The 26,325-nt window shown below is 38.2% G+C and overlaps 1 protein-coding gene across 1 annotated transcript in view; it reads right to left on the reverse strand.

Moving 5' to 3' along the window:
- Positions 1 to 26,325, reverse strand: part of DNAH5 (dynein axonemal heavy chain 5) — a 234,597-nt gene that overhangs the window by 178,921 nt on the left and 29,351 nt on the right. The window contains exons 13-22 of the mRNA XM_030815104.1: positions 26,226 to 26,311; positions 25,428 to 25,749; positions 24,383 to 24,589; positions 19,129 to 19,300; positions 15,456 to 15,601; positions 10,450 to 10,615; positions 9,423 to 9,662; positions 7,348 to 7,538; positions 7,172 to 7,259; positions 2,080 to 2,213 (exon numbers count right to left, since the gene is read on the reverse strand). Of these exons, the coding sequence (XP_030670964.1) occupies positions 2,080 to 2,213; positions 7,172 to 7,259; positions 7,348 to 7,538; positions 9,423 to 9,662; positions 10,450 to 10,615; positions 15,456 to 15,601; positions 19,129 to 19,300; positions 24,383 to 24,589; positions 25,428 to 25,749; positions 26,226 to 26,311 (1,752 nt within the window). The remainder of the gene's footprint in view (positions 1 to 2,079; positions 2,214 to 7,171; positions 7,260 to 7,347; positions 7,539 to 9,422; positions 9,663 to 10,449; positions 10,616 to 15,455; positions 15,602 to 19,128; positions 19,301 to 24,382; positions 24,590 to 25,427; positions 25,750 to 26,225; positions 26,312 to 26,325) is intronic.

The raw sequence follows: 26,325 nt of genomic DNA on the forward strand, positions 1-26,325 counted from the left end.
CACCACGCCTAGTTAATTTTTGTGTTTTTAGTAGAAACAGGTTTTACCATATTGGCCAGGCTGGTCTCAAACTCCCAGCCTCAAGTGATCCTCCACCTTGGCCTCTCAAAGTGCTGAGATTACAGACATGGGCCACCACATCCAGCCTCAGCTCATCTTTTTAAGCCAGGTTGTGTTAGAAGTTGATGACCAACCTATGGGCGTGCTAAAGGCAGGTTGGGTTTACATTCTAATCCAATCAGCTATAGCAACAGGATTTTCCCCTAGGGACAGTATTCAGGTAACTCAATAAATATTTATCTAGTACTTAGATTATTAAGCTCTATACTGAATGGATTTTCTGTGGTTGAGGCAGAATCATTCAGAAAGGTCTATGGCTGCGGAGGGCTGGCTACATCTAATACTATGACTAAGTGTACATATATTCTCCCAGAAACAATTTGGCTATCCTATAAATCTGGAATAAGTTCTTCAAGTTGATATAAATGCCAACCTTTTCTACTATTTTAAGGAAAACTAATATCTGAGCATTTCCTTCATATAATGTAAAAGCAAATGCAATAAAAGTGACACAGAGGCCGGGCACGGTGGCTCACGACTGTAATCCCAGCACTTTGGGGGGCCAAGGCAGTCGGATCACCTGAGGTCAGGAGTTTGAGACCAGCTTGACCAACATGGTAAAACCCTGTCACTACTAAAAATACAAAATTAGCCCAGTGTGGTGGTGCATGCCTCTAATCCCAGCTACTCAGGAGGCTGAGACAGTAGAATTGCTTGAACCTGGGAGGCGGAGGTTGCAGTGAGCCAAGATTGCACCATTGCACTCCAGCCTAGGCAACAAGAGTGAAACTCCTTCAAAAAAAAAAAAAAAAAAAAGACACAGAGATAAGTATTTTGTTGCCAGCACTGTATGTTAATTTTAACTATGATTTCTTCCTCTTAGATTTTCATAATAGTGGTTGATCATACTAGAGAAACTAGTGGATCTTATTGCTGATTTATTTTATTTTCTAGGAATACTGAGGCACTTGAAAATATTTCTGAATGTTTATTGTTATCATGGAATACTTTGCTTATCATTCAGTATAGAGCTTAATAATCTAAGTACTAGATAAATATAAATATTTATTGAGTTACCTGAATACTGTCCCTAGGGGAAAATTAAATACAGGACCTTCGATATATTAAGAAAGGAAAATTAAAAGTGTATAAATGCAAAAGATTTCCAGTTCCCTTGGGAACACATGAAAACTAAACTTAATAATATTTTCTCACATTGTTACAGCAATGGAAGCTTTTCAGAGTGCTTTCAAACGAATGTAACTCATTGGATCAAAACTGAGTAATAGAAAAAATGCACTTACTGAACACTGGGAAACATTATTAACAAGTCAACAAGTCTTACTGGCCATGTGAATTACAAGAGTTTTTTTTTAAAAAAAAAAAAAAAAAGATGATTTCAAGGTTTTAAATCTTTTTATCTGTAAAATAGATTTGCATGAACAATAAAGGGGAAGTTGAGAGGAGATTATGTTGAAAGAAAAAATTGCCTTGAATGTACATTCATTTCCAGTTCAAGTTTGTATTGATAATACTAATATCTTCTTTATTCTCAGTTTCATCTAATTTCTATGTGGCGATATAAATAAATTTTTATCTGATATTTTATAACATTTGCCAGGCTACTCAAATATGAAAAAATGACTACAAACCTTATTCTATTTCAAATATGTTAATATCACTGGTTCTTTGAAGGTGAATTATAACAACAGTCTGACTCGTACTTTGGAACATATTAGATTTTTTTAAGTTAGATTCATTTGTATTAAAAGAAGATATTAAAAGCATTAAACAAAACACAATATGAGAGTAGGAATAATTTTCTTTCACCTTGCAATCTGGAATGAAAGATCTTCAGTTAGACAAACATTTGCTGAGCACACACAAGATGCCATTAGCTGCTCCCTGAAAGCAGTGTGTGAGACCCAGGCTACATACAGGACAACTTTGTGATGTTCCCCTTCACACAAGTGCATGTCGCAAAGCAAAAGGTCCAGCTGCCAGACCCTCTTGACATACCTTTTTGGTGGAGTTGATAATTGTGCTAAGCACAGAAACTAATTTTACAATCTCTTTGTTTTCAGAAACATTCTTATAATAGTTCTTGGTTTGCACAGGAATGGGTAAATTTACAGATGCTATCTCCAAGGTATCTAAAAAGAAAAAAAAGAAGAGAAAACTTTACACTACTAGCACAAGAATGTACTTTTAGAAGATGAGGATAGTTCTGTAATAGTAAAGCAAGGACTTCTGAAAATCTTCTCCTTTATAAAAGCAATGAAAATAATGGAAAGAGTTGTCAATGTCAACTTTTCAGGACTCTGTAAATGAATCAAAGCTTGCAATAATCCAAAAAGTGTTTATTCAAGAACAATGCTAAATCTTGGTAACAACAGCAAGTTTTGTGGTGTTTTGACTTGCTCTATTCCCACTGCCGTTCTCTGGCTACAGGGTAGCCTTGAAAAACAGCAGCCTTACAACCACTATAACTGGAGGAAAAAAACCCACCTGCAGCCTAGCAGTCCCTGGAAGGGCCAGCCTGGGCTTGGAGCTCCTTAGGGAGCTCCACAGAATTCTCAGTCTTTGAGCTGTCTGGGAGCTCCCTGGAAAAGCCTTGTTCAAATAGTTTATTTTTATTTGACCTGACTCAGAACTCTCTGAGAAAAAAAGTCCTATCCCCATGGCATTTGTCAAAAGACTATCAGCAACAATTGCTTAACTTCACAGCTGCCTGAGGCAATAATGATATTAGTTGGGGGCAAATAAGAGGTAGGCCAAAAAAGTTAAAAATCTGGGAAATGAGAAGAATGAAGTCAGCAACATGGCTGAATAAGAAGGTCCTGGCTCTCCCTCCATCCGTGGACACACCCAATACACATCTATTCTCGTATCAATTCCATCTGAGAGAAAGTCAGACCAGTGGAGAGACTCCTACTTATGTTATAACCAAAAACATATCCACATCAAAGGGCAGGAAAAGTGGAGACACACTTGGACATGGATCCTGGCCCGGGCACTGAACCAGAGAATTGGGAAAGGAATCTGCAACACACAGTTTCTCTCTGTGGAAATGAGGCTTTGGACCTCACATGTATCACCATAACTCTTAAGGTTCCCCATGGTTTGGCTCTTAATTCACCAATTCTGAGAGAGGAGTGGATTAGACACATAAGAGTCTCTCTAGACCACAAGAAAAAAGTGATGGCTTTACACGGGCATGAAGCACTTACAGAGGCTTCATTCTGTGGAAGTTGTGCAGAGACGGGGCTTTAAAACCATGGCCCCTTGTTTCTCCCTCACATCAAGTGCCCCAACATTTACAGCTTCCACCCAAGGGACTACATTCTAAAACTCCTATCTCTGGGAGCAGACGGGACTGGCATTTGTGTGTCTCTCTAGACCACAGGAAGAAGCGGCCATTTAATATGAGCACACAAGCACTTCAACAGGCTTTATCCCCCAGGAGCAGTGCAGAGAAGGGGCTTAAAAAACAGTCTTCTGCTTCTGTCCAGAAGGGGTTAATGCTATGCACTGAGTGCCCCAACTTCTGCAGCCACCTCCCAAAGGACTCAACCCTAAACCTCTTAGCTACGTGAAGAAAGGGCATTAGGCATATGTGAATTTCCCTAGATCACAAAACAGAAAGGAAGTTTAAATGGACATGGAAACACTACCAGGGGCTACAACCCCTCAGAACAATGCAGAAAAGGATCAAGAGTGTGCAGCTTCCGTTTTCTTTCAGGGAAGGGGCTTCTGGCACCCCTCAGTGGCTACTTGATGGCCTGGCTTCTAAAAACTGTACATCAGAGAGCTAATGAGGCAAACAAACAGGAGCCCTCCAGCAGCTGGAGCCAGAGCTCAGCACTTCATGAGTCTTCCCTCCGGCTCACCTAGAGATAAACCTAGGCCTAGCCATTCTTTCTGGAAGGAGTTACGACATGAACCAAGTGCCATAACTTCTATAGCTCCTACCCAAAGGACTGTCTCTTTAATGATCTAGCTAGCTCTGGGAGTCAGTGGGTCTTTGCACTTTTGAGTAGCCAGAGACCATGGAAAACAAACAGGTGGATGTACAATGGGCCAACTTCCATCAGTTATCTCCCCAGAATCAGAGGATGCAGCCTGAACATGATTGCAGGCATTTGCCACAGATCCTCTCTCTGGCTTAATGCAGAGAATTGAAGATAAATGCCTGTGCTCAGCTTCACTGTGAAGACAGAAAAAATTGGAGCATGCATTCAACACTCCAACATTTCCAGCTACATCTAGAGAATCTAGCTCCTACCTTACCAGTTTTAGGGGTACTGACAGGACATATCATATCTGAACCTCCAGGGTAGGTGGGACAAAAAATAGAGACGGCAGTCTGGACAAACACTAAGATTAGAGAGTCATCTTGAAATCTCTGGCTAGTCAAAGTAGTGAGATCCTCCCACATGAGGTCAGTCTGACAAGACTGAAAGAGGTAGCTATCTTTTATAATACACAGAAACCAACACAGAGGGTCAAAGAAAATGAACAAAAACAGGGAAATACAGTTCAAATAAAATAACCAAATAAATCTCCAGAAACTGTTCTGAGTGAAGTGGACATATGTGATTTATCTGACAGGGAGTTCAAAATACAGATGCTCCTTGACCCGTGATGAGGTTACATCCCAATAAATCCATTGTAAGTCAAAAATATCCTAAGTCAATAATGCACTTAATACCCTAGTAAGCCTATTGTAAAGTTAAAAATCTGTAAGTCAAACTATTCTAAGTACAGATGCTCTTTGACTTACTATAAAGTTACTTCCTGATAACCCCATTATAAAGTCAAAAAAAATGTGAAGTCAAACCATTGTAAGTCAGGGACCATCTGTAATATTCATAAAGATCCTCACCAATATCAAGAGACAAATGCAAAAACAAACTGAGAACTTCAACAAAGACGGAAAGTATAAAAAGGCACCAAACAGCAAACATAAAACTGAAGAATGCTGTAACTGAACACAAAAATTTAATAGTTTCCACAGAAGACTAGATCAAGCAGAATTAGAAAAAAAATCAGTGAATTCAAAGAGAGGTCACTGAAAATCATCCAATCTGAGGAGCAAAAAATAAAAAGAATGAAAAAGAGTGAAGATATCTTAACAGACTTATGGGACACCATCAAGAGGAACAACTTATGCATTATTGGCTTGCCAGAAAGAGAAAAGAAAGACAGAGGAAACACACTCAGAGAAATAATGGCAAAAATTTCCAAGCCTGGGGGAGGAAATAGAAAGCCAGCTCCAGGAAGCCCAAAGGACATTAAATAAGATTATTTCAAAAAACACTCACACCAAGACACATTATAATCAAATTGTCAATAGCTAAAGATAAAGAGTGTTGTAAATAGCAAGAGAAAAGTGTTTCATTGTATATAAGAGAACACTCACAAGACTATCAGTAGATTTCTTAGCAGAAGCCTTGCAGGTTAGAAGTGAGTGAAGTGATATATTGAAAATACTGAAAGAAAATAACTGCTAAGAATACTATATCCAGCAATTCTATCTTTCAGAAACAAAGGGATGGTATAAACTTTCTCATACAAACAGAAGCTGAGAGAGTTTATCACCACAAGACAGACCCACCTTATAGGAAATGCTAAGTGGAGATTAAGCTGAAGGAAGAAGACACTTATTAGTAACATGAAAACATATGAAAATATAATACTCACTGATAAAAGTAAATATATTGGCAAATCCAAAACACTCTAATACTGTAATGGTGGTGGGTAAATCATTAATATTTCCAGCAAAAAAGTTAAGAGGCAAAACTACTAAAAGCAACTAGAGCTACACAAATTTATTAAGGGATACAAATTATAAAAAGATGTAAAATGTGACATCAAAAACTTAAAATGTATGAGGTGGGGAGCAAAAGTATAGAATTTGTATATGCAATCAAAATTAAGTTGTTACCAACTTAAAATAGCCTATAATAAGTATAAGACGTTTTATGTAAGCTTCAGGGTAAACACAAAACAAAAGGCTATAACAGATACACAAAAGAAAAAAAAAGATCCAAAATATATTATTAGAGAAAGCTATCAAACCACAAAGGAAGAAAGAAACAAAGGATCTACAAAACAACCAGAAAACAATTAACAAAAAGGCAAGAGTAAGTCTGTACCTATCAACAATTACTTTGAATGTAAATGTATTAAATACTCCAATCAAAAGGCATAGAGTGGCCAAATGGATTAAAAGACCACAAAAAGACCCAACTATATGCTGCTTACAAGAGACTCAAAGTTGGTTTTCTGAAAAGCTACACAAAATTGACAAATCCTTAGCTAGACTAAGTAAAAGAGAGGACTCAAGTAAATAAAATCACAAATGAAAGGAGATATTACTACAGATAACCCAAAAATACAAATTATCATGAGAATGCTAAGAACAATTTTTTGCCAACCTAGAAGAAATGAATAAATTCCTAGAAACATATAATTAACCTACCAAGATGGAATCAAGAAGAAATTGAAAATCTGAACAGACCAATAGTAAGAAAAAAAGATCAAATCAGTAATTTAAAGTCTACAATCAAAAAAAGCCTACCACCAGACGGTTGCACAGCTAAATTCTACCAAACATTAAAAAACTAATACCAATATTTCTCTAGCACTTCAAAAAATTAAAGAGAAGGGAATACTTCCAAACTCATTTTACAAGGCCAGCATTACCCTGATACCAAAGCTAGCCACAGACACTTCACTTTTAAAAACACTACAGGCCAATATCACTGGTGGACATAAATGCAAAAATTCTCATCAAAATCCTAGCAAATTATATTCAACAGTGCATTAAAAGATCATTCATCATGATTAAGTGAAATTTATCCCCTGGATGCAAGATGGGTTCAATATATGCAAATCAATAAATGTGATTCACCATATTAACAGAAGTCAACCAAAATGGTGATATTAAAATACGTGGACCTTGATACTTTGTCAACTTCAAATTGGCTCATAGATTAATATTCTGATGTAAAATAAATTGAGAATTACATGGAGGGGTTAAAAAACATTTAAGCTCAATGAATGTTGATTTACAATGCCTCTTTTAAAAGACTAAAAGAACATTTACCTTGAAGTTCATTTTCTCCCATTTCAACATCAGAATCACTGTCTTCATTACTCTGCAAAGCAGCCATTTTTCTTTCTTGTATCTTTTTCTACAATGTAAAAGGATATTTTTCAGCTCTGTCCCATCTGTAAAAGAAGTGGTTTCCATATGAAACCATTTCTGCACCCCACACCCACCTTGGACAGCAGTTCGCTGCTCCACTGTCTGACCCCCTTAGGGACACTGATGATGCACTCCACGGCTTTGTTCAGGGTCTGCTGTACCTCTTCCAGGGCAGGGGCCATGACGATGTTGGGAATGGCCAGAGTGACACTTGCCCGGAAAATGGGCAGACTGTTCTGCTTCATGTTAGAGGCACTGTTACTGTCTGAGTTAACCCAAAACAGGGAAGAATTCACATTTTTAATTTAAAATAAGATTTGCTTCCTTTGTAACCATAAAAATTAAAACAACACATAATAGGTATAAAATCTAATAAATATTTGTTGAATGAATGAGTCAATTAAAACTAATGGAGGATCTGGTATTGCTCAATATAACGAAGCAGTTCAGGGGAACTCAAGGCATTTTTTGCTGTTTACAGCTTCTTGGAATACTCTCCACAAAGAAACCCACTGTGTGGGATCAAGCTAAATTATAAACACTTCTCTAAAATATTAAAGATGATTCTTCCAAATAACAGGATGCCAACAAATTAGTTAAATGTAGCTAAGTAAGCCAGGAATGAAGAACAAGACTGTCAGCATAAGCCAAAGTTAGAACAAATAACCACTTTGGAATTTCAGATAAATCATAGGCCTTTCCTACCATGGTGTGTAAAATCCAAATGTGGAGCAGTTAAAAAAATGGAAAAGAAATAAAGTGTAATTTGCCATTCATATAGAAGGAGCTTTTAAGGTTGAACATAGGTATAGGTATGTAAATATAGACATGTATGTATATGTGTCTGTGTATCATACATAACTTTACATAGTTGCAAATATCTGTAATAGAAAAGCTGGGAAATAGTTGTGATTGAATATTTAGCCTATCAGCCAACATTTATTAAGTTATAGTAATAACCCTGTGTCAAAGAAAAGAACTATCCTCCATCCTGAATGAAGTAAAACATACTAAGCCGTGGTACCAAACAAAAAAAAAGTCTTTCAGAGTTTCCACTTTCATTTACCCACTTTTAATTAGATATTAAAGATGCTTTCCTTTAAATGCCAATATTCAAAATATATTTAAAAATTTTGTTATCCTATTATTTCCGTTTTCATTAATTACTATTATTTGTTTTCTTTTTACCATTTTTAACTTAAAATTTAATTTCAGGATTTCTCTAGATTTGACAGATTTTTGTGGCCCACCTGAAAAATACAACATCTATTACTGAACTGTGCTGAGGAAAAGATGATGCTATTGAAAATGAGGAAACCAGCTAGAAAGTACTAAATTAGCATAAAAATAGTAAAATACATATATATCCTTTGAAGAGTGTGACACTAGTAAGATGTTTCCACTTTGTAAGACTGGCTAACAAACTTAATGATTTAACAATGAAAGAATCTTTTCCATATAACTTCTTTTAAAGTATGTATTTTTTCTTTCACCAATTAAAATAATTTTATATATTTTCATCTTGTTACAAAAAGATTAAACGTACTACCAATTTTCATGTTATTAACAATAGCTTAAGCAAACTATTTAACCTCCCTGTGCTGTGCTCTAGTTCTCTGATTTAACATGAGAGTGATGATAGTATCTACTTAATAGAATTGTTGGGACGATCAAAGTTCATAATGTTTAAAATTACAAGAAGGCACTAAATAAACAGTGGATATGGCCAGGCGTGGTGTCTCACGCCTGTAATCCCAGCACTTTGGGAGGCCGAGGCGGGCGGATCACCTGAGCTCAGGAGTTTGCCACCAGCCTGACCAACATGGTGAAACCCCGTCTCTACTAAAATACAAAAAATTAGCCGGGCGTGGCGGCGTGCACCTGTAGTCCCAGCTACTTGGGAGGCTAAGCTAGAGAATCACTTGAACCCAGGAGGCGAACGTTGCAGTGAGCTGAGATCGTGCCACTACACTCCAGCCTGGGTGACAAGGTGAGACTCGATCTCAAAAAATAAAAATAAAAAAAAGAAGAATATTTTTAATTATTTAACAGGAATGTACATGCACGTGCACACACACACACACACACACACACACACCCCAGCAACTATGCCTAATCATCCACTAAGCAAACCATATGAGATTATTACCCCGGAAGTTAATTGTGTGAGAGGAATGAATACGTTTGCGAATGGCCTCTAGTGTATTCCTTGTAACTTTCAGAAGAGCATCCATGTTCTGATGGTTGAAATGAGAGAGCAACTCGCGGGCTTCTTCCCCTAACATCTCAGTTTCTTTCTTTTTCCTCGTGACTGTCGTCAAAAGCAGGGCATCGGCCCTGGCATTAATGGATGATGTCAAGGTGTCAAAATTTCCTTCTTCTCTTTTTGCTGTTACAAGACGAAAGAGATAGAGATAAGTTAGATGGATGGATGGATATAGATAGATAGATAGATAGATAGATAGATAGATAGATAGATAGATAGATAGATAGATAGATAGATAGATAGATAGATAGATAGATAGATAGAATCATCTGTTGCAATTAAAGGATAAATTACATGCAAGTTTAGTATCACTTAAACATCACACTTCTTAGGAAGTGAGGACATCAAAACACAGGAGGAGGAAATCAGGAACCAGATGGACTGATGGAAGCATCTCCTTCTCAATACAAGAAAACAGCCAACAAGAGAGGCAGGAGCTATGGCTGGAAAAGCTACACTGGCCCCCAAGGACCTGGGTTCTGGTGCTACCTCCCACCAATAGCCCTAAAACTTTGGGGGGATAATTTCCCTTCTTCACATCCCAGTGTTCTCCTCTGTCCTGTAAAAGGTGTGCTCAGTCTAGATGCTCTCCGAGGGGAATACCAGTCAATAATCCATCAAACTCTATTGATAAGGTAAAATAAAACACCCACCCACACATAAATGCAAAGAAAGCTAACAAGGGCCAATGCAAAGTGCATGTTTGCAAAGTTTAACCAAAAGTGGTAGGAATTAACAACATAGAGTCACTAAAATATGCTCAGGGCCATAATTTCAGATTTATACATATCATTAGAAAATTGAGAGGATGTTTATAGAAGTATGAAATTAATTGCTATGTAGAAAATTAGTTTTAGTTTTTAGTAAATGTCATAGAAAAACAAGACCCTTTCATTACCCCATCTCTTACCTGAACTTTCATTTTTGTAATTAATACTATTCTCATCGGATATTTTTTCACTTTCTTCTTTAGATAAAACTTCCACATCCAGCAACATATTTACAAGCTCATTGACTGCCTCCTCCACTAATGAGCTTTTAAAATGTAGTATTTGTGCACCATTTACACAAAGATCCTAACCAAAAAAAAAAAAAGATAGCACGGTGGTATATGGTTTATCTAGCTCTTGAGAGCACAGAAACAGTGCTAGCAATGCTGTGGCTCAGCCTCCAGGTGAGATTTTAGCCCCAGTGATGCTTGGCCACATCCTTCACACTAGCACAGGCCAGGTGTCCTGTAAAGAAATGTGCTAAGGACAAGGGAACCAAATGGATCAGTGTAGATGTACCAAAATTACAGGCACTTCTCCACCAGTAAAGAAAATATCTTCAAAAGCCATCAGCAGCCTCTCTACTCATCACATTTCCTTCATATCACATAAATTGGATCCAGCCACCCTTCTTTTTCTCCTTGTCTTTGCCAACAAACCATAGTCATCCCCTCATTAATTTCGAAGACACTACCCACCCCTCTAACTATATTGTACATTTCTCAAGAATGGATTTAATAAATATAAACTAACATGATTTGAGGCATGGTGATCAATTCTGGAGGAGATTAGGTAGACAGATAGTTATAGATGGATGATATAGACAGAATCAGTGATTTACCACCTGGCTGGAAAGTAAGCCCATGAAACAATGGACTGTCAGGCACAGTGTCCAGCTCCATTCCAAGTTCCAGCATTATACACTTTTAAACTTATATGGCTTGAAACTAGGATTCAAATCCTTGCTCTGCGTGATCCTGAAAATCCTTCTCAGTCTCAATTCCCTCATATGTATAATGGTGATAATAGTAGAACTCACTGTAGTTTTTGCAAGTATTCCATAAAATAAATGCAAGTAAAATACTAAGAGCAGTGCCTGGCATAAAGTAAGCACACAAGAAGTGCTTGTTATTATTATTGGTTGGAAAATCACAAACATCCACAGGACCTAAATATTTGCAAAGGTTAATCATCTCATTCTATGTAAACTAACTCCTCAATTCTCTGAGAGAACACTAATATTTTTTAAAGTCTGAATCTTAAGTCCTCTGACTCTACCTTGGAAAGAAACACACATGTGGTCTCCATTTTCAGGGCCAGCTGTCACAGGGAATCCTCAATTAACTTGCAGCTCTTTCAGTCCTCTCAGTAACACAAGGATGTGTTTGAAATCATAAAATTCCTTTGTATTGAGGGTTCTAGAAGATGAGATTGATAACCTCTCAAAGACTAATATAGTTCCAACAACGTTGTTTACATCTCTTAACTCTTTCTCTCTTTGAGAAGGCATAACCATAAAAATGTAAACATCATAGAAATTAACAAAGCAGAATATAAACGCAACGAGGAAGAAGAAATAATAAATAGACTCATTAAAATATCCCCTAGGACAAATAAAATAAATGAAAGATGCTGCCTCCACTTATCCTGCTTCATTTCAACCACTAACCTCCATGATGACACCCAAAAGCTGAAACCCACCAAAAGGGCCTGTCTTTCAATCCTGAGTGGTGTCCTCCTTGAATAATCAGCATGGGGCTCCACCATTTCCTCATTCCCATGATGCTTCAGCTTTGGCAAACCAGGAACCTACTAGATGCCATGTCTTCTCCAGGTCTCTTCACCCTTAGTCCCTGGTTCATGCCCTCTCCTAACATGATTTCACACTTCAACCATTGTTTTGCTAATATCCTTTACTCTATCACTCTCTCAACCTTCCACTGCCCGGCCCAGGAGACGCCCAACCCAAATGAACCAGGTGACCTACCCTCTCCACCAGCACACATAGGTCATGGTGATGCAGATGCGTTGGCACTGGGAATTCATGGTCCCCAAACTCAAACTGGCCCCTAATGCTACTCGGGAATCATTCTACGTGACTATAGCCACTTCCCTCTACCAAGCTCCATAATAGCTATGCCTTCAAAAGCCCTGTGTCCTCAAATCGTTACACCATCCTTCCTCATCATACTCAGAGAATGACCTTTATTTCTACAGCGCAAAGCAAATGGAGGTCATGACACAGGGATTCAAACAACTCCCACTGCCTTCATGCAGAAGACAAATCAGCCTCCATCATGAGCCCCTTTTCCTCTTGTTTTGGTGAATGCAATCACTCTCCTTTTATTCAAGGCTAACTCCACAACCTGAGTTCTGAATCACAGCTTCTCTGGCTTCCTCAGAAACCAAGCCTACCCCTTTCTTCCTCTCTACTGATTTTCCACCTGAGCATATGAACACCCAATGTACTTCAACTCAACACCTTTCTCCAGCTACAATATGCCTCCACCTCAGGGCCTTTGCACATGCTATTCTGCCTGGCATGTTCTTCCACTAAAATGTTCACATGGCTTGCACTCTCACTCCCTCCCTTCAAATCTAACCATAGAAGTCATCAGTGACCATGAACATAAAATCACAGCTTTCTGTCAGGTACTCCTTTTCTCCATCATCCTTCTCATTTTTCTCCATAATTGAATCATGAATTCAAATAAACTCAAGAGAAATGATTTACTAATACCTATATTGGTAATCCAAAATGCAAACTCAAATTGGGTTCCACGATTTTGCTACTTAAACTAAAAGTAGTAAACTATAATAAAACAGTGGTTGTTGGAAGTGAAATTGGTACTACTGCATTGCTGGTGGCATTGTGAGCTGATAACATCCTTTTGAAAAGCAATTTAGCTACCAATATCAACAGCCATCCAATAAGGCCATACTCTCTGACACAATAATTTTATTTTGGGGGAGGGAATAACATTAAAGGAGAAAATACATGATACATGCATATATTCACTGCAGCTTCTTGACGAATTAGCAAAACTTTGGAAGCCATCTAAAGGTTCAGCAATAAGAAACTGGTAAGTAAATTACAGTGTATCAACTCAATAGGATATTCTGAAGGCACTATTAAAAGGCTGTTTATGAAAGCCATGTAACAACATGAAGAATATTTTGTGAGGAAATGTTAACTGGGAGAAAAAAGTACTATTCAAAACCTGATATATATGGAATAGAGATCACAACTTTATTAAAAAGCTTAAAATGCATTAATATTATAATAATGATGGTGTAATTGATTAAAATGCTAGTTTCTTTCCATTTTTAAAATATTCTAAAACTTTCTTTTAAATTTAAATTTAAAACAAGTGTATTTTTATAAAACAATCATCAGAAAAGGGGTAAGAGTAAAACCATGGAGGCAACTGATTTCTTAGAGGAAGAAATCGTTTTTTAAATGATAGGGAAGAACAAGAGGATGGTTAGGTGTACCCACAGTTAGTGAATGTGAGGAGAAGGGACTAGAAATTTCTAACATGTAGACAGTAAGTTCTGAGTATAAAATGCCTTCATATAACCTGTCATATATGCAGAAAGGGGTGAACACAGCAGGCCTGAAACTGCTCTCCTTAGAAAGTCCTGCTTGGGAGGTGGTCCCTTGGCCGGTGTCTGGAAGCTTGGATTTTGGGAGATTTCCCCTGTTGCCCTGCTGATAAAGATAGTTGGCTGTGCCTAAACTGCCTGTGCAAACAATGTAGTTTATGCTGAACACCTGATTCCTTCTGGGAGTCTGGAATTCTGGTCCATGCTAAGCAGAGTGTGTGACCAGACCCAGTAAGAACCTTGGGCCCTGAGTCTCTAATAGGTTTCCCTGGGCAGAAACATTGCACAGAGGGAACAGTGAGCTCCGGGCGAGCCTCACAGGAGGGAGAGAGCATGAGAAAGCCTGGACAGGGACTCCCCAGACACCACCTGTCTTTGTTCCTTATGATCCGGCTGCATCTCTTAACTATGTCAGGGCAGTGCAACTACGTGCTGAGTTCCGTGAGTCCTCCTAGTGAGGGTGGTCTTGGGGACACCAACACACCTTATTAAAATCATGATCAAGGAATCCTTATCCTCAGGATGCCCACTGGGAATATTGTAAATGACGCTAACGTGACATGCCTGAAGGGGCACTTCATGGAGCACTGCTCCCAGGAGCTTACTCCTGGCACAGGAAAGAAAGTGTCCCATTTGCAAATGTGTTGGGAGAAATAATGAGCTATGAAAAGGTAAATGAAGGGCCAGGTGCAGTGGCTCATGCCTGTAATCTCAGCACTTTGGGAGGCCAAAGTGGGCAGGTTGCCTGAGCTCAGGAGTTCGAGACCAGCCTGGGCAACACGATGAAACCCCATCTCTAATAAAATACAAAAAATTAGGCAGGCATGGCAGCGTGTGCCTGTAGTCCCAGCTACTCAGGAAGCTGAGGCAGGAGAATTGCTTCAACCCGGGAGGCAGAGGTTGCAGTGAGCCGAGATCACGTCACTGCACTCCAGCCTGGGCAACAGAGCAAGACTCCATCTCAAAAAAAAAAAAAAAAAAAAAAAAAAGGTTAAATGGAGATCTTCTGAGGCCCTTTATCTTAGTATGTTAAAGTATAGTGGATCTGTAAGCACAGTCTTTACCCTAAGCAGTTTGCACTCACTCCCTGCCTCTCTCAGGATTCCCAGCAATGACTCCAGAATTGTGTGCTATAGAACACCAGTTTGGGAAACCCCCCTCAACAAAAATGTTTAAAGAAGAAATTTTGTCTAGAAGCTGTTCAAAACAATTGTTTTGTTAATTAACCCTAGCTTATGAGAAGCACTTCTGCAAGATAGCTCTATCCTTCATTAAAAAATGGAAAAATTCCAAGTGTGTTCTATGGCAATTTCTTTCCTACCGATCTGAAATGATGTGCTCCTCATAGCTAAGTGACTGCTTACTTAGATACATTTCTCTTCATTGGCAAATTATTGTCAGAAGATTCCATGTTTGAATTACATCTATCACAGAGCACTCCAAGTAGAGAAAAAAATCTAACTTAAACTTCAAAAAAGTGACCTTTATAGGAAAATGAATCACCAAAAACTTTAAACAAAAAAATCAAGGCTTTAATGACCTTTGTCATTTGGAGAAACTCTTCACAGGTTAGCGGCTCCTCCTGGGGAAGCTGACAAAGAGGCGTGCTGCTCATTTCTTCTAGAACAGCATCGATGCGGAACTCAATCAAATCATTGACCCTGTCAAGCAGCAGCTCCAGGTCCTCTTTGGGAAAAAATAAAAGTAAATAAAAGAGATTAAGTAAAACATTTTGTTTTTTAAAAAAATCAACACTTGATTAAATGACAGTAGTAAAATCAGCTTTAAAGATTCTCACTTACGTATGTTCCCCAGATCCCCACTGATTCACACTTGCTTGTCACTAATAAAATATCCAAATTGTTAACCTTCTAATACTAATACTCTGTAGGGAGAAGGGAAAGTCTAACTTAGTAGCCCCCTCTAATTTGATTATGATAATTCTTATTATAAAGTTTTTATACATTTTATAAATGCCTCCTTAGGGAATTTTAGCCAATTTCCTTTTATTTTATTTCCTGGGGCCATCGTTCCTTCTCTGTAACCAGTTTCTGAGCTCCTGCCTGCCTAACTCTCACTCATACTTAAAGATCTGGCTCAAGTGCATTTCCCCACAGAGGTCCTGGGTGAATCCGTGTGCATTGGAGTGGTCCCTCCTCCTGTAAAACCACAGATGGAGCATCCTTCCACCTCTGCGGATTGTCTACCCATGTGTCTTATCTCTTTAGAATTCATATTTTTTATCCTTACATCTTCAACATTTAACCCGGTGCCTATTCCACAAGAAGTATTCAACAAATTTTACTAAAGTGAAAGTTCCCTATTTTTTCTTTCACTGTAAATATCACAGGGTACATTTTTTTAGTTGTGCTGAAGTAATATTGAATGCTAAGTTCAATGGATGCAAAGGCCAACGCTGAAGCAAACTAACAACAACTGCACATCAAAAGTAGGAATGATTACTAATGGATATCCATCTAAGGGTAATACATTTTTCAACAGATACCATACAGTAAAATTTCTCTTTTTCTAATACTCCTTTCTCCTGGGAAATAAAGCAGAAATTGAATACAGGAAAGACAACGTTACATGCCAATGCTGTATCGGAGATGTAAACGCTTCCTTAAATAAATACCTTTATTTCCTAAAGAATAAAAGCCTAAAAGTTTCCTATTGTTTCTAAGCTAATTATTAAAGAGGCTACTCAAGATGCCAAATAGTTCTGCCTAGTAAATTGATTCAATACTAAAAGAGAGCCAATACTTTCATTTAAGTATGTGTGAGCAATAAAATTCTCTACTCTTTCTAACGGACTGCTTCTTCATCTTTAAGGACATCTGTGTTAAGCTGAAAAAAGTAGTCCCCAAGGATGTCCACATCCTAATCTCCTGTGAACGTTACCTTACATGGCAAAAGGGATTTTGCAGATGTGATCAAGTCAAGGATTATGTAATGTGGATAGTGTCCCAGATTATCTATACTCTCTTAAATGCATGATGCAAATGACCACGTGTAAGTAGGACTGGCTTACTAATCCAATAAAAATCCAACTGCTCTTGAGATTTTACATAGTTTTCTCTCAAAGAAACTTCATCTTTGTTCTATTTTAGTTCCTTAAATTACAAAAAGAAAAACATAATAGAAAACAAGAACAAGAAGTTTCTCTAGAAACTAGTTCCTTGTCTCCAGCTAACATTCTAATAAAACATCCAAATTGTTAATACTCTAATACTAACGTTCTAAAGGAAGGATATTACTAAAGTCTATCTTGGTCGCCTGTTCTAATTTGATTATGATAACTCTTATTATGATGTTTTTATACATTCCATAAGTGCCTCCTTAGGAAATTTTATCCAATTTCCTCTTGTTTTATTTCCTGGGGAGGCGTATTTTGGAAGAAATATTAATTTAGAGCAAGGAAATTGGGTTCTGAACTCATTATTATTTCTTACATCTATGTAACATTAAAAGCCATTTAGCATCTCTGGCTTGATATTCATTCATATTCAAAAACTCCATTATCATTTGTCTTTGAGTCCAGCTCCCAATCTATAAAGCCTAACAAAGGTGAGGTATGGGCTCAACCATAATTTCTCACTCTACTCCCCTCCAACCCAGTACTTCTCAAATATTCTTAAATATAAAGTACCTGGCTATTTAAATAGCTGGACCTTCTGAACCCTAAGTTTTTTGGAAAGTACAGTGAAAACCTAGTGATAAGACAAGCTCTTGACAATTTAGATTATAAATAGACTAGGTACTATGTTAACAGCCATAAATACCAGAACAAGAGAGAGACCTGAGGGGCGGAGTCAGGGGAGAGAGAGGATAAAAGGAGGCATCACGAGAGTGATCTAAAAGGGAAGCCCAGGAAGAGGTATCCAGAAATAAGGCAATGGGCTTGAGGTGTAGGAATGGGGTTACAGTGATAAAGAAATGAAGAAGGACTGAGTATATAAAATTATTGCAATTATGTATCTGCAAGTATATGAATGTCTACTACACACCCAGTTGAGAATAACACAAAAGAAGTATAAAAATTAAACAGCCTGGATTTAATTATTTCACATTGCATTCATAAATCGTAACACCATTTTGTAACCCATCACTTTTTCCCCAAGCAACTCCCTCTTCACAGAATCCATAAATCTATACAATTATAAGTTATCAATTTACAATAAAAGAAGAAAAAAAAAACTAAACAGCCTGATATTCGGGCCCTTTGCAGTCTGTTTGAAGAGAAAGATGAAACTGTACTAAACCATTAGAAGACAACCAAAATATCAAGTCTCTGGTCCCAAATATAAATCCAACAGGAGGTCACAGGAGGAAGCGGTCACAGGAGGTAGAGTAATCAGAATAGCCTTCTGGGGCAAGACTTACTCTGGGCTACAAGAGTGGGGAGGATTGGGCCATGCAGAGGAGAGGGTGTAAGACACTGGCTAGGAGGGGACAATAGCAATGTCTAAGTCTTTCTGAGAAAAAAAAAAAACAAAAAACCATTACCATATTCCAGACTGTGCTATACTGTCTGCCACAGAGGATCTGTAAGGTGTTAATGTGTCCTCCTGGAAGGCAGCCAAGGAATTCTGGGAAATGCCACAAGCAAAAGGCCACTTTTGGAGACCTACTAGACACTGGCATGTTAAAGGCTCTGAAAAGTCCTCCAGCAAAGAAACCTGTCCAACTGCTCCTCTTGGATTTCCCAGACATATTTGAGCCCTTCTTTGCGACATACCTGTACACATTCCAGAAAAGCGCATTTTATGGAATATACTACCTGACATATATTTTAGACTATTATATCTCCTTTCAAGGAAAATTGTGTTCGTTTAAATTTTTCCCATTTATCCTGTTGTTCAGCACTGTACCCTATCCAAATCTCCACATCTTTCAAATCAAGCTCTCAAAATACACTAACCTATTTATATAAAAAGCTGAATAACTCTAAATATACTTTAAATCCTAATGTCCAAAAATACAAATAAATGAAAATATGTGGTTAATCTCGGGATAAAATTAAATAGTGAATATTTATAGTTTCCAGGAAATTACTGAATTCACATGCTTTGGAACAATTTCTTATGAAACAGCTTAAAAATAACACTCCCCATTTCATTATTTATATCTCTATATTGATAAGAAATTATACAACAGATGTTAGGAACTCAGCCTTTCGAATTCAGAAATACTAATTATTCAGGCAGACTTACTGATCTTTGCAAAAGTGTTTTCTAAATATGTCCCAATATTCAGTGATGTCCAGGTCAGTGCAGCCAAGCCAGGTTGGAGAGCTTCATCCACTTTGGCCAAGTGAGGGACAATCAATTGCTCAATGGCAGCAGGCATTTTTGACTTCACTCTCTGATATTCAGCTAGCATCATCTGCAATGAAATTGGGGTTAAGTAATCAACTAATATCTCACTTCTAATGTCTGTTAATAGCTCATATTTTATACAAAATGACTACTTTTATTTAGGGTCAAACTATAGGGCTCTAATAGCCTGGCAGGTAGAGTAGCCAAAACAATAAAAAGAAAAGAAGACAAGGACGCTCTCCATAATTACAAATTCCTAATTCAAAAAAATACAACTGAAGATGAACAAGAATTTAAGACTAAGAGTGTCTCACCTCCTACACAGTCTAAAAAGGGAGAAAATCTAAGGCCAAGTAATTTTTCTAAACCATGCAGAAACATGGGAATGGCACCTTCACCTGCTCATCACCAGGCTTGTTTGTTCCCCTTTGTACACTGGTACGACACGCGTGCTGCTCCTCTGGGGACCTCTTGCAGACTACACCCATCACCCAAAACATCTGAGTCGCCAGAGGTCTACCTCAGCCCTTTGCTAGGATTATAGGCCAAATCTTGTTGCCAAGACCCAAAGCACATCGGGAACTCGTATTGATCTCAACTAGTGTCACGGCTTTGAATTTCACCCAGATGCCAGAAACAAACACATTTACATCTCCAGCCCAGATCTCACTCCTGAAAGTCTAGATTCATGAATGGCAGCAGCCTCCCAAAGTTTCCACATCAATATGTAACAGACATTTCAAACTTAATAAGTCCCAAACTGAAAGTTTATTCTTTTCCCAAAACCTCTTCCCGGCGCATCCTCCAACTCAGCTGATAGTAACTTTATCCTTCCAGTCCACAGTTCAAAACCCAGAGTCATCCTTGATTCCTCTTTCACTCTCACACACACAGGTAATCCATTAGGATATCTTGTTTGCTGTCTAAATTGTACCTAGACTTATTGGGAGGGTGAGTGGAAGCAGGGAGACAACGGTAGATCATCCCAATAATTTAGGTAGGAGCCAATGACGGCAGTAACTGTAAATGTGGAAAGCAAGTCAGATCCTGCTTCCACTCACCCTCCCAATAAGTCTAGGTACAGTTTAGCAGCAAAAATGACCCTTTCAAAATGAGAATTCAGATCATGTTACTCTTCTGCTCACATGGTTACACAGCCCCCCATTTAACTCAGGGCTACAAACCTTTATACAAAGGACTTGGATAGGTGCTTGTTCTAGAAAGATCTACCCGATTTTGTCCCATTACTTCTCTGATCTCATCTCCAACCACTCTTTCCCTCTCTTACCTGCACTTGCCTGACTGTCTTCCTTTCTGATCCTGAGCCTCAGGGCCTTTACACCTCCTTCAAATAAGTACTCAAATGATACTTTCTCAATTATACCTGTCCTGACTACCTGTTTAAGATTATAAACCACCACCAAAACCACTCACACATTTTATCCCCCTTTTTTGTCCATAATAACTATCACTTTATTACAATAGACTATATTAATTTGCCTACTTACAGTGTTCATTTTCTGTCTTACCCAATTAGACTATAAGTTCTACAAGGACAAGAATTTTGTCTGCTTTGTCCAGTGAGCCTGAACCAGTGCCTGGCACATAGGAGATAACAAATCAATATCTATCTAATTAGTTGTTATCAGAAGGATTTTTCATCTGAAATGGGGATTCTCATCTTTCATTGAAATGTACATAATGTCAAACTGTGTCAGTATTATTTACATAATGTCAAACTGTGTCAATATTTTGTTCATATGTAACCATGTCAATATTAATAATCATTAATTATAAGAAACTAACTTTAATGTGCCTCATAAATATAGTTGGTATTAAGACCATATATGTGCAAGTTGGTATTACCCTGATAATAGATTAATGTTTTCCAAACTGTTTTGCCTGGAGTACTAGGTCAAAGAGATTCTATAAGAAAAATGGCCCTTTGATAGATAAATTTTGAAAATGCTGCATACAATATCTCCCCTCTTGGGGGGTCGTAGCTAACATTAATGATCCTTAGAAACCTGCTTAAGAAAGTAAGAAGCCTTGCAAGGCTTTGAAAATTTTGTTAAACCCAGTATTTCCCAAATGGACCTCATAATCCTTTCCTCATATAATGTTTTTCCACGATTTCTATAAGATTATTTCAATGTCCATAAAAGCCACTTTAGAAAAGTCTAAATTTTCTGGTTCTATTAGCAGCTATTTATATATTTCCTGAAACTTGTACCCACTGCTTGCCTTTTTTCAATGTCCACCAGTTATTCTATCTGGAAGCAGTTCTTAGAATCTGCTTCTAGCAGGCATTCTACTTCCCACCTTTAATCCCAGAAGGGATTACTCAACTGCTTTGACAAAACAGAAACCCAGGCTTAGAAGGTGAAGTCATTTACCCAAAGATAATGATTTGAATCCAGATTAAATTGGCTTCAGAGTCTATATTTGTAACTATTAGCCTGTACTTGGTCTTCTCTTTCTACTTAAACTGTCTTCCAAGGAACAGATGAAGAAACAAATTCTCAGCTACTTTGGCATGTCTGCAGAAGCCTGAAAGCTCTGTCAAATATTCAGCACAATAACTCTGCAATACTTCAGATGGTCCCCTAAACCTCCCAATAGATCTGCTTTGACCAGCTACTCAGGTTGAGCAGGAACTTTTAACTCTCAACCTCCAAGATAATAAATATTAATGAGAGGATAATTTACTCCCTTGAATTGTCATTCAAAACATTCTTTGATCCTCCTCCCTTCATGGGGTGGGGACCACATCCCCTTTTTTTGAATCTGGATAGGTTTACAGTCCAACAGAGTACAACAGAGATGATGCTATGAGACATCTGAGGCTATTATAAAGACCACGTGGCTTCTTTATTGTTCACTGTAGTGCTTGTTCTTGAAACCCTGAGCTGCCATATAAGAAATTCTCCTAGCCAGAGGCCTCCATACTGGAAGGCCATGTATAGATGTGCCTGTTCACAGTCCCAATGGAGTGTACCTTCCAGCTTTCCTCAGGACAGAAACAGAAACTAGAAGAGCCCTTCTTGGACCTTACAGATTGAACATCTGCCAGCTGAATACAAATAAACAGCCTTTGTCAACAATACATGGAACAGAACAATCACCTATCCAAGCCCCACTCAAGTTCTTCACCCATAAAGCCATGATATAATGATACGGTTATTGTAAACCCTACAACATGCTTACAAGTGTTTATTGCCTGAAACAGACAACTAAAACAACAACTCTGCAAATACAATTAAATTATCAGGAATTTCATAATCTTATAATTATGATTTCTTAGTAAATATATGATTTTCTTTATGAATATGTAAATTGACTAAGTGAGTTTCCTAATGTGAAAGAGTGTAAAAGGGAATCCCAACATGCTGACTGGTATTTTATGAGTCTACATTTGAGGAATGTCTGTCCATTGCCAATACAACTTTTTAATATGACATGAAGTGGTAGGAAGACGATGGATTAGAAGTCTGGGTTCTGGTCTTACTTCTGCCACTTTCTAGCTATGAGACCTTTGCTAAATCTTTTAACTTCTCTCAGCCACAGTTTCGTCATCTATGAAATAAAATAATAGTATTCTGTCCTACTTACCTAACATGGTGGTAGAAAAGATCAAATGAAATAATGAGGATGAAGATGGCTTTAAATGTAAAGTACAGTGCAAGTGCATGGACTTAGTATTGTCACGTGATGTTAACCACTCTGAAATTTTAACAACGGTTTCCATGTTGTCAGATTCCATGGCCGCATCTCTGATCTCACCTTTTTCATCCCCTGGGTAGCAGCATTTGTCACTGGTGACCAGTCCCTCTCTCAGTAGCCTTCTCATATCCTTGGCTTCCTTTTTTTGTTGTTTTTTGTTTGTTTGTTTTTTGAGACAGATCTCGCTCTGTCACCCAGGCTGGAGTGCAGTGGCACAATCTCGGCTCACAGCAACCTCAGCCTCCTGGTTCCAGAGATTCTCCTGCCTCGGCCTCCCAAGTAGCTGAGATTACAGGCACATGCCAACATGTTCAGCTAATTTTTATATTTTTAATAGAGACAGGGTTTCACCATGTTGGCCAGGCTGGTCTCAAACTCCTGACCCCAGGTGATCTGCCAGTCTCAGCCTCCCAAAGTGCTAGGATTACAGGCATGAGCCACTGCGCCCAGGCATCCTTGGTCTCCTTGACACTTGGTTTCTTCCCAGCTCAAAGGCCAATCCTCTGTTTTATTTGCACACCTGTCTTCTTCTTTCAGATCTGTTAATACTGGACCAACCCAATGCTTGGTCCAGTGGCCCTCCATTCTTCTCTGTCTGTATTCTCTCCCCTAAGAGATCTCATCCAGGACAATGACATTAAATAACAATGATATTCTGATAACTCTCAGAAGTATGCCTCCCACTTTGGCTTCTCTACTGAACTCCAGACTTACGTATCCAACTGCATGGACAACATTGCCACTTGGCTGTCTAAAAACTATCTTGTACTTAAATGGGAACTACTGATTCCCTCCTGCTGCTCCAGATACACTAGTTTCAGTTTTCGCCATCTCCATAAATTGAACTTACAGTCAGGGCCCCTGCATAGTATTGTGCAAGTTGTAAAGAATGCAACCTACACAGCACTCTATGGCACCCCTGCTTTAATTCATGGAATTGCTCACACCAAAAGCACAGGTATTATTCCCGAGTTCTCTCATAACCTGACTGTTGACATAACTCTAAATTCTCCAAACAACTCTGCTGCCATCCTAGTTCAAGCTCTCATCTTCATCCTGGGCCAGTGCAACACTTCACAAACGGGCTTCCCACTGACACCTTTATCCCCCTTAACATCCATTTTCACCCAGTAGTAAGAATAACTTTTATTACAAAAAGAGATCGTGCCTTTTTCAGTGGCTCGAAATCCTCCAGTGGTTTCCTGGTACACTCAAAATAAAACCCAAGCTTCTCATCTTGGCCTGTAAGGCCTGTAACGGCCTGGCCCCAGCCAACTCTGCAGCCGCACCCCATGGCGCTGTCCCCTCGGTCACTCCATTCATCCTGGCCACTTTCTGCTCCTTGAATATGACACATCACCATATTTTTTTATAATACATTCCAGAGCTAGCCAGGAATGGGGGGAAAAAAATAAAAGTAGTATACCTTCATGTTACTGAAGTTCCCTTTGTATCTATCTCGTTTCTGGAAGAGGGAAGCTGCCAATGGAGAGACTTCCAGACCCATCTGGGCCATACACTCCGTTTCTCTAAGTAAGATTAATATCTGAGGGTCAAAGTTTACAAACAATTCCCCTGTGCCTGGAGCCTTCACCAATAACGAAGCCTCAAGACCTACATGAATTTCTTCAATCTGTGGAAAGAAAACAACATCACTACTATTAGAAAGTTCAATTCATACAGAGTATCTAGCTCAGCTGTCTCTGGGAATAAGGATCATTAAATGTTCTTCCATGGATTTGAGCTTCCTAAATTAAGGGCAATAAGATCACTCACTCTTCTCCTAAATCCAGTCTCACAAAATAGCTTTCAAGTTGTTGGTGGTGATGTTGGGCAGTCAATTCAATAAAACCTTTCAATGACTCTCACACTGATAAATAAGTGGACACTGCAACAGTGGTGACGTCTCAAAAGCCATTTAGCTACCTGATACCTTCATGCCTACTCTATTATCCTTCCTAATAAAACTTTCGTAAGACCTCCTAAACTCAGTTTTTACTTATCTAGAAAAACAATGAACCCAGCTATGGAGACATCGCATCCTGACAGCCTACAAATAAATACATGCATTGGTAGGATATGCTATGATTAACCAGTTGTACAACAAAAGAAAATTTGAGACTTTGTTTAACAGATGTACTAGTGTTTACTGACACATTTAGGATCTGACTGAATTTTTAAAAGGAAGATATCCTAATAGACTGGGCATAGGAACCAATAAACAAGATCTTCTCACTTTGGAGTTCGTAAATTAAATAAAAATGGGGTTCTGTTACCTGGCTTGCAGTTTTTTTTCAAATCTAATACTTATTTTTCTTTGTGGACATATTATACTCTGAACGCTTAGATTCAACCCATCTGCCTTACAAAATACCTACAAATCCAGCTTTCTACAGAAATAACACTGTCAAATGCTAGAAAGGGGCTTCCATGATTCCAACAATGGGAAGAGTATAAATTTAGGGACTCACTTGCCGAAGCCACGCCCTGTGGAAGAGGACCTCAAACTCCAGGAGGACCTTGGCCATCCTGTTGTAACTGCGAATTATAGGTTTGGCTTCTGCCGTGCTTAGCACAGCTGGCTGCTGCTGGAAAAGCTGCATGGGCTGCTGAATCCTATGGAAGAGCTGGCGGGCCCACAAAATCTTTCCGGCGATGGGAGGCTGGTTTCGAGCCAGAGGAGGATCGTATTTCTGCTTTGTATACAGCTTTGAAATCATATCAATGTCAGCCCCATAGTTCTCAAGGATAAGTCGATATTTGTCATCAATACCAAGATCAGGTATATTCAATCTGATTTTTTTAAAAAGTTAAACGCTTGAATTAATGGAATAAAATAAATAAAATACACAAAAATATCTAGGAATCTCATTTATTAATATTTATTTTTTAAAATGCTAATGGAAAAGAATGAGATATTTATGTGGAATATTAAAAGAATAAAAATAAAACTCATCCATAAAATGTAGGCAAAACTATTAACTTGGGAAGACTTTTTTCAAATTATCTATACATTAGGAAATATTATTATAGGCAGTCACAAGGTACTTCAAAGCTAAGAGTATTCTCTATTTGTAGAAATAAAATAAATCCTGAATCCTTAAAAGGATTAATCCTCTGAAAAACTTAAAAACTATGACCTTGTGACCCAAATTGCCAAGAGAGGTTTTCCTTTCCATCAGAATATGAAATAATAATAATAGGAATAACAACAATAAAAGCTAAACTATCCCAATTTTAGAAAATAGACAATTTCTTGAAACTTTTACCTTTCAAATTTCTTCAACATTCTTAGAGCTTGATTTGTGTTTTGAATCTTTTCAAATGTAACATCCATGAACTTCTGCAACTCGTTCTAAAATAGAATAA

This window comes from Nomascus leucogenys, chromosome 6 (genome assembly GCF_006542625.1).
Source record: "Nomascus leucogenys isolate Asia chromosome 6, Asia_NLE_v1, whole genome shotgun sequence".
Lineage (NCBI taxonomy): Eukaryota > Metazoa > Chordata > Mammalia > Primates > Hylobatidae > Nomascus > Nomascus leucogenys.